The following is an 8,721-nucleotide window of genomic DNA, read 5'->3' as shown; positions in this document are numbered from 1 at the left end:
ACTCTGGGCAACTTTGTTGAAAGACCTAACTAAATACAGTAATGTGTGAGATGTTGGATCTCTGTTCTGGAAGGAGCCTCAGGAGTCTACCATTTGAGCTTGGGATGAGGCCCCAAGGACCATGTGGCCATTTGACCTACCATCGAGTAGGTCACCATTTGACCTACCACCGAGTATTTGCACCTTCCACACACATAAAGTGAATGATAGGGAGCCCTCCCACCTGCCTTCAGACTCATTTCTATTATAGTCTGGGTGAGGGAACGTAAGTGGGAAATTTCATAATTTGCTCTTTAAAGCCTCAGGTAGGTCTCTCTCCCTTCATGTCTATCATTGTGCGAGCCTGTCTTGTTGGGCAATTCTGTTGTTTAAAGAAAATGTGTAATATTTTGTACCTGTTCCCTAAATATAAACCAATTACTTGACTGGGGAAAAAATGTGATCTGTATTGTACTTCAGAGGCAGTTTTAGTAATCTTTTTATTATATTTTAAAAGATATCTGTATCTTTTATTTTTAAAAAATTAAAAAAGACTTTATTTGAGACAGAAAGCATGTGCACAGTACGCGGCAGGGGAGACAGAGGGAGAGGGAGCAGACTCCTCTGTAAGCACAGGGCCCGATGCAGGGCTCTATCCCAAGACCCAGAGAGCGTCACACCTGAGACAAGCTGAAGGAAGATAATTCACCAACTAAGCCACTCAGGTGCCCCTCAGTAATCTTTTTAATATGTGATGTTAGTCTCATACACTAACCTTAGAACTTAACATCGTTTCCACCCCAATAAGATTCAGTCAACTCCACTATCTCCACAGAGTTCATTATGATGCCTTTTCATTGTTTTGTCTAGAGTGTTATATTTAAGTAACACTCTCTTTGGTCTGTGTTAAGTAATTATAAACAAAAATATTCCTAATAATATCCAATCATAAAACCTAACACTGATATAATGTTCAATTCACCTGGAATTTATTAGGCATCTATATGTGCAGCTTTGCAGAATTCACATGGTTGAAAAAGAAGAGGCAGTGCAGTAAGTGACAGGATTCAGGTTTTAATACCAACTTTCTCAACGTTTGGCCACTTTGTGATTTGAGGACAAGTCCCTTTGCTCTAGGCCTTGACTTCCTAGACATCTGAATTTTTATGATTCTTGGTATATGTCAAGGTCTTTGCTCTCAAGTTTAAAAAGCATTCCAGATGAGGGATGGCTGAGTGGCTCAGTTAAGTGTCAGATTCTTGGTTTTGGCTTAGGTCATGATCTCAGGGTCATGAGTTGGAACTCCAAGTGGGTCTCTGCATCCAGTGGGGAGTCTGCTTGGGATCCTTTCCCTCTGCCTTTGCTCCTCCCCTTCTCTCTTTCTCTCTCTCTCTCTCTTTTTTTTTTAATTTTTTATTTATTTATGATAGCAGGCGGAGGGAAAAGCAGGCTCCATGCACCGGGAGCCCGACGTGGGATTTGATCCCAGGTCTCCAGGATTGCGCCCTGGGCCAAAGGCAGGCGCTAAACCGCTGCGCCACCCAGGGATCCCTCTCTTTCTCTCTCAAAAAAAACCACACACAGACACACACACAAACCTCTAAAAAAAAAAAAAAGCATTCACGACAATATAATTGCTAGAGTAAAAATAAGACCCAAAACAAGGTACATATTAGGAAGAAGAAAGAAACTGGCTATATAAGGTCCTGATATCTGATGAACAAGCTCTGTATTTAATATACAATAATATATATACAATTCCAATGACATTTTAAGTGCAGATAAAATGTGGTTTTATAAAATACATTGCTTTCTTACCTTCTTTTCATACTTAATAGTTTCCTTAATGACTCGGCCATAATATCTCCAATTTTCTTCTGTAACACAATGAACTTCCATTGTGGGTATGGTGGTTGGTGCTACACTATGGTGGCTCAAAACTGCTGAGCTTTCTTATTACTAAATCTAGTTTTTGTGCTTTCGGGGGCCTCATTTCATGCCAACAGATTGTTCCTTCTTGGTAAGTGGGCTTGGAAACCAGATACTGTTCCTGTAAAGTTTCATATTAAACACCAATACACAGAAGTGAAACAACCAGTTGTTCTCAAGGGAATTATATTGCATGAAAAAAAATCTCAATGGTTACATTGTATAGTTCACATATACTATGTCCTTGAAATGACAAAATTACAATGATACGGAGAACAGGTTAGTAGTTGCTAGGGGTTGGGGAGTGAAGTGGCTGTGACTGTAAAAGGATAGCAGGAGGGATCCTTAAGATTGTTCTGTATAGTGCCAGGTGGCGGTCACATGAATCTAAACATGGTAAGATTGCCGAGAACTAAATACACAAGGGAGTGCATGTAAAACTGGTGAATCTGAGGAGTAAATCATATCAATGTCAATTTCCTTGGATTTGATATTGAACAGTATGCATAAATGTTACTACTGGGAGAAACCAGGGGAAGAGTATACGGGATCACGGTATTTAGGTCACTCTGCAATTATCTCAAAAACTTAAAAAAAATCAATACATAGGATTTGAAGAACATTCTTAGTGCTGTAAACACACGGCCTTTGTGATATATTTTGGGTGCTCAAATTTATACTTTGACGGTTCTAAAAAAAAGAAATCTCAAATAGCTGGATTCTAGATACATGAGACAGTGCTCGTGTTCTAGCTTCCTAACAGAAGTGTACCTGTTAAGGGCAAGTCTTTTATTCACGGTATTTTGCTCAAGGCTTAAAAAAATTTTTTTTAAATTTTTATTTTATTATTTTATTTTTTTAAAGATTTTATTAATTTTTTCATGAAATACACAGAGAGAGGGAGAAAGAGGCAGACACAGGCAGAGGGAGAAGCAGGCTCCATGCAGGGAGCCCAATGTGGGACTCAATCCCGGGTCTCCAGTATCATGCCCTGGGCGGAAGGCAGACACTAAACCGCTGAGCCACCCAGAGATCCCCCCGCTTTTTTTTTTTTTGATATTTGAAAAACGATTTTAAAATGATAATTGGCCAGAAAACCCTTTGTGGGGAAGGTGCTGCTTGGGGGGCATAATAGAACCTTATATGTGCAAACCCGAAGATGCTATGGCTGATAGCAGCTGCAACTATTAGGGTATTTTGGAGATACGTAAAATCCTTTAAAACAGTGACTGTCAAACTTCCTTTCTGCATAAAAAACACTAATTTCTTGGGATCTTGAAAGGGACCATTAGGGGCAGCCCGGGTGGCTCAGCGGTCTCGCGCCGCCTTCAGTCCAGGGCGTGATCCTGGAGACTTGGGATCGAGTCCCGCGTCGGGCTCCCTACATGGAGCCTGCTTCTCCCTCTGCCTGTGTCTCCACCTATCTCTCTCTCTCTCTCTGTCATGAATAAATAAATAAAATCTTAAAAAAAAAAAGGACCATTAGGAAATAATCAGTTCGACTTTGACATCAGCCCAAGTGCGGAGGCAGAGATTGGGACCGCGGGGTGACTCCCTCAAACAGCAGTCGCTCTCCCCGTCTCTTAGGGGGTGAGCTAGGAAAGCGCTGGACAACACAGCCCTTAGAAACTGGGCTTTCCCTCTTTCCAAGCACTCCCCCCCCCCCCCCCCCCCCCCCTTTTCTAAGCAGCATGCAAAAGACCGCGGCGCTGAGCTCAGAGCCTGGCTTGCAGGACTAGCCCGGGGAAGCTTGCGCAAGCGCGGGACGGAGGAGGCTTGTCCTCTCCGCGCTGCCGTAGCGGCGAGGTGGCTCGTCGCCTCGCCCCCACCCCCGCCCCCACCCCCTTCCACGTCAGCCGAGGACTGTGCGGAGCCGCGGCTGCTGCCGCCGCGGGCCGGAGCCGGTGTGGACGGTCCCAGCGTCGCCGTAGCTGCCGCCCCGTGGAGCCAGGTGATGAGCCGAAGGCCCCCAGGCCCGGGGGGCGTGCTGGGCTGGGCCGCGTCGGAGGAGCGGGCTGTCCTCCGGGAAGATGCGGAAGGGGAGTGACTAGGCCGCTGGCGTCCGGGCCCGGCGGGGTGGAGCGGGGGGCTGGGAAGCCCGGGCCGGGGGCCCTTCCCGGGTCTCTGGTGCCCCCCGGGCCGGCACCCGGGCGCGTCCACCCATCGACGTGAGGGCAGGTAGGAAGGTGCACGGCGTCTCCGCGGGGGCACCTCTGAGGAAAGATCATTGTTCTGTCAGATGGTTGGCTGGGAGGCTGGCCAGCGCGTCTTTTTTATTTTATTTTATTTTATTTTATTTTATTTATTTATTTATTTATTTTATTTAAATTTATTTATTTGTTTATTTATTTATTTATGACGTGTCTTTTATTATATTCGGCATTATTTTTATGGGACACAATAGAAATTGGCCCTACCCTGCGGATACTTTAAAACTCCTGAGCCAGACTGAGTGAACTTTAGACCGTCAAGATCACGATAGTTAACCGCTCGTGTGTGTGTGTGTGTGTGTGTGTGTGTGTTTTAAATGTATTTATTCATGAGAGACGCAGAGACACAGGCAGAGGGAGAAGCAGGCTCCACGCAGGGCGCCCGACGTGGGACTCGATCCCGGGTCTCCAGGGTCACGCCCCAGGCCGGAGGCAGGCGCCAAGCCGCTGGGCCACCCAGGGATCCCCGTGTTTTTGTTTTCTTACTTGTAGTGATAATCCTCGTATTTTCCTTTTCCTAGATTTCCCTGCATCTGTCATCCTTCATTCTCGCATCGAGGTTCGCTTATATCCGGAAACCATGACGGCCGCCGAGAACGTGTGCTATACGTTAATTAACGTGCCCATGGATTCAGAACCACCGTCTGAAATTAGCTTAAAAAATGACCTAGGTAAACTCTGATAATATTTTGAAAATTAAGTGGAGGGAAAAAAAATGAGAATAAGGAGCTCATTTCCATTCCGAGTTGTCTTTGTAATTAGAAATACTTAATTTTTGTCTACTTTGTTTTCTAGGATCTCTTCCTCAGAACTTTGATCTTATGACAAATGAAGACTTGTTACATTTAGACTTGCAGTGTTGATTTTTTTTTTTTTTTTTGGAAACAAAACGTCTCAGTTTAGTTTACTAAAGCTAAATAAATAGTTGTTAGACATTCCTCAAAGTAACACAATGGCTTGTGTAGTTTAATATACGCTTAAGTGTAGCTGACAGTTTTCTGTAGGTAACAGGTTGAGAATGGGTGTTTGAACGTCTCAGTTCCTCTGTGCATTTAACTTCATGTTACTTAGCTCGTAAAACCAAAAAAACTATGTTCTTTGGGTTTGCCACCTATTGAACTAATGAAGTCAACCTCGGAATATACATGTGTTTTCCAGAACAGTTTAAGCCTTTCAAGCATGGAGGTTTCAAAAGCTTCAAGCTTTTTAAAAGCATTTATACAAAAAGAAAACAGATATATTTCTGGACTTTTTTTATTTGGTTATTTGACAGAGAGCATAAGTAGACAGAGTGGCAGGGAGAGGGAGAAGTACACTCCTCGCTGAGCAGAGAGCCCAAGGTGGGCCTTGATCCCAGGACTCTGGGATCAGCACCCGAGCCAAAAGCAGACGCTTTTAAGTAAGTGACTAAGCCGCTCATGCACCCCCCTATTTTTGGATTTCATTTTATTTATTTATTTTAAGAATTTATTTATTCATTCATGAGAGACAGAGAGAGAGGCAGAGACACAGGCAGAGGGAGAAGCAGGCTCCATGCAGGGAGCCTGATGCGGAATTCGATCCCAGGACTCTAGTACCACGCCCTGGGCCAAAGGCAGAGGCTAAACCGCTGAGCCACCCAGGGATTCCCTATTTCTGGATTTTAAAAGTGTATACTCTGTCTTGTCTTTTTTAAAGTGATTCTGTCAAAAGCATTTTTCAAAGTAATGCACATTCCAAAAAAAATGATTCTTGTTTCATTGGAGTACTAAAAATAAGTTAAACTGGTTGGTAACTACTGTTTAAAACAGAATAAAATGAAAATTATGCTTCCCATCTTGAAAATATTTTTTAGAAGATAGTTTGCAATTTGAAAGACCCTATTTTACTTGCCTATTCCCACCTCTTAATAAGCAGTAACGGAATACCTCCTGATTATAGGCTACTTAATATTATGTTTCTGTTGAGATCCATTTTTATTTTTTATTTATTTATTTTTTATAAGATTTTATTTATTTATTCATGAGAGACACACACACACACACACAGAGGCAGAGACACAGGCAGATGAAGAAGCAGGCTCCATGCAGGGAGCCCGACGTGGGACTCAATCCCAGGTCTCCAGGATCACACCCTGGCCTGAAGGCGGGCACTAAACCTCTAAGCCACCCAGGGATTCCCTGAGATCCATTTTTAAAGAAGGAAAAAGAAATCCTCCTTTATGGCATTTAAACCCATACCCTCTTATATACAAAAGCCATATATAGTACTTTTTTTCCCCGTATTTATGTAAGATAGTAGAATGCAATGTACATTAATGAATAAACTTTCATTATTATTTTTTTCTTATAATTTGAAAGTTTTTGGTGTGCCTGGCTGGCTCAGTGGATCTTGAGTTTAAGCCCCATGTTGGGTATAAAGCTTACTTAAAAAAAGTTTTCAAGCTTTTAGATCCCAAAATACTTAAGGTAACCCCTGTGACAATAAAGAACAAAACCTGTCCATTGTAATAATACCTTTTCTTTAAATTGTGGCTGCCTTAGCTATCCTCCCCCACCAAGAAATAAATAAGTAGTCTCAATTTTTTTTTAAGATTTTATTTATTTATTTATGAGAGACACAGAGAGAGAGAGAGGCAGAGACACAGGCAGAGGGAGAAAAGTAGGCTCCACTCAGGGAGCCCGACGCGGGACCCGATCCCAGGTCTCCGGGTTCACACCCTGGGCTGAAGGTGATGCTAAACCACTGAGCCACCCGGGCTGCCCACAAATCTCAAATTTTATGTATATTTTTTTACTGTATCTCAAAAGAGTTGAGATGAGAAAAAAATTAGAAGTAGTGTCCAATTTAAGTAACATTTTTTAGTTTGGTGAAATACTGAGTTATTTTACTTAAACTTTTAGCTACTGGACATGAGTTCTGATAACTATACATTAACCAGAGTAGGAAGTACTTGATATATTATGGTGAACTGAATTAATATTTGAAATTTTCCATATTTTTGTAATGCTCATGGAGGAAAAGTTTTGAAAATTTTGAAGATGTAGGAAAAAAGCATTTTTCACCTTATTTTGAATTGTTGGAATAAATGGAAATTGAAGTTAAGAGGGCTTGGATTATAAATGATACAGATTTTTTACAAGTTTTCTATGAATTTTTAACATTTAGTTACAAGAGGAGCTATATCCTGCTAAACTCTTAGAATTTGCTAATTTTTTTTTTTTAAAGATTTTATTTATTTATTCATGATAGTCACACAGAGAGAGAGAGGCAGAGACACAGGCAGAGGGAGAAGCAGGCTCCATGCAGGGACCCCGACGTGGGATTTGATCCCGGGTCTCCAGGATCGCGCCCTGGGCCAAAGGCAGGCGCCAAACCGCTGCGCCACCCAGGGATCCCAGAATTTGCTAATTTGGAAAAAGTAGTCAAATGCTGGAATAAAAGAAGATATCAGCATTATAGTGATGCAGTTTTATGCTTTTTGGACTTTGTGTCCCTTACGCTATCAAACAGATTGGGGAAAAAAAACCCACAATTTTTTTATATTCAGAAAGGAAGCTCAGGACAAAGATAAAATCTCTTTAGCCTCAGCAAATAACTGATTATGGTTGTTGTTTCTTGATTTGATATGGCAATACCAATTTTTTTTTCATATGTGGCAGAGATGCATGAGAAGGTGTTATGTTTTAAACAAATATGTTGACCCTTGTGGCATAAATTGGGCAAGAACCCTTCCTGTAGTCTCAGTTGAACACAAATTGAGAACCTGAGGATATTCTCTATTCTGCAACATGTAAAAATATCATGTCAAACTACTAATAGATAAATAGCCTTCGGGGGCTAGAAAGAAATTTTGATTTAGCTATTATAATTCTTCCAAAGCTTAAATCCTTTCTGTAACTCTACCAGCTGATTGTTCACAGTCTCTTATCTCTGGCAACAACAAGGAACTCTCATTTGATGGCCACTTAGCCCTAATGGTTGGAAATGTATTCCTAGTTCTATTCTTTTGCTCATGATAACCCTAAGATTTTTTTTTTAAGATTTTATTTATTTATTCATGAGAGACACACAGAGAAAGGCAGAGACACAGGCAGAGGGAGAAGCAGGCTCCCTGTGGAGAACCTGACATGTGACTTGATCCCAGACCCCAGGATCACACCCTTGCCCAAGGCAGACACTCAAACACTGAGCCACCCGGGTGTCCCTAACCCTAAGATTATTAAAAACTTTGTCATCCCTCTTTGTCCTCCCCTCTCCTAGATACTTGTTTATTTCTGTGATGTAAGCCATTGTAGTGGTGTGCTTGACTCTTAATGTTCCTGCCTTTAAATTTTGGATACAAAATGTTTTTTACCATAAATTCTTCAGTATGCAGTGATAGTGATGAGATTAGAGATTGTTTTGCATAAAATAGTTTATGGTGTAAATTGCTTTAAGCTTAGTAACAAAAAGCTAGTATCATGAGTGTGTCATCCTTAATTCTAAATAATGGTTACCCATCTAGTACATTTTATTTTCTTCCATTTTTTAGGCAATTTCTTAAAAAAGAATCTGAAGTTTTGTAGTCTGTAGAAACATCATGAGATTTTGGAATTAGTGTATTAGTCCCTAGCCTTTTTGA

At 41.6% G+C, this 8,721-nt stretch overlaps 1 protein-coding gene across 2 annotated transcripts in view; it reads left to right on the top strand.

Annotated features, from left to right (window-relative positions):
* The first annotated feature begins 3,740 nt into the window (after window positions 1–3,740).
* Window positions 3,741–8,721, top strand: part of COPB1 (COPI coat complex subunit beta 1) — a 37,839-nt gene continuing 32,858 nt past the window's right edge. The window contains exons 1-2 of one of the 2 annotated variants that reach the window (XM_038569116.1): window positions 3,741–3,859; window positions 4,640–4,789. In XM_038569116.1, coding sequence (XP_038425044.1) covers window positions 4,699–4,789 — 91 coding nt within the window. In that variant the 5' untranslated portion in view covers window positions 3,741–3,859; window positions 4,640–4,698. Of the gene's footprint in view, window positions 3,860–4,061; window positions 4,087–4,639; window positions 4,790–8,721 lie in introns of those variants that run through there. The other variant, XM_038569117.1, reaches the window with a different exon arrangement.

This window comes from Canis lupus, chromosome 21, assembly GCF_011100685.1.
Source record: "Canis lupus familiaris isolate Mischka breed German Shepherd chromosome 21, alternate assembly UU_Cfam_GSD_1.0, whole genome shotgun sequence".
NCBI lineage: Eukaryota > Metazoa > Chordata > Mammalia > Carnivora > Canidae > Canis > Canis lupus.
This window is presented reverse-complemented; position numbering and strand designations above follow the sequence as displayed.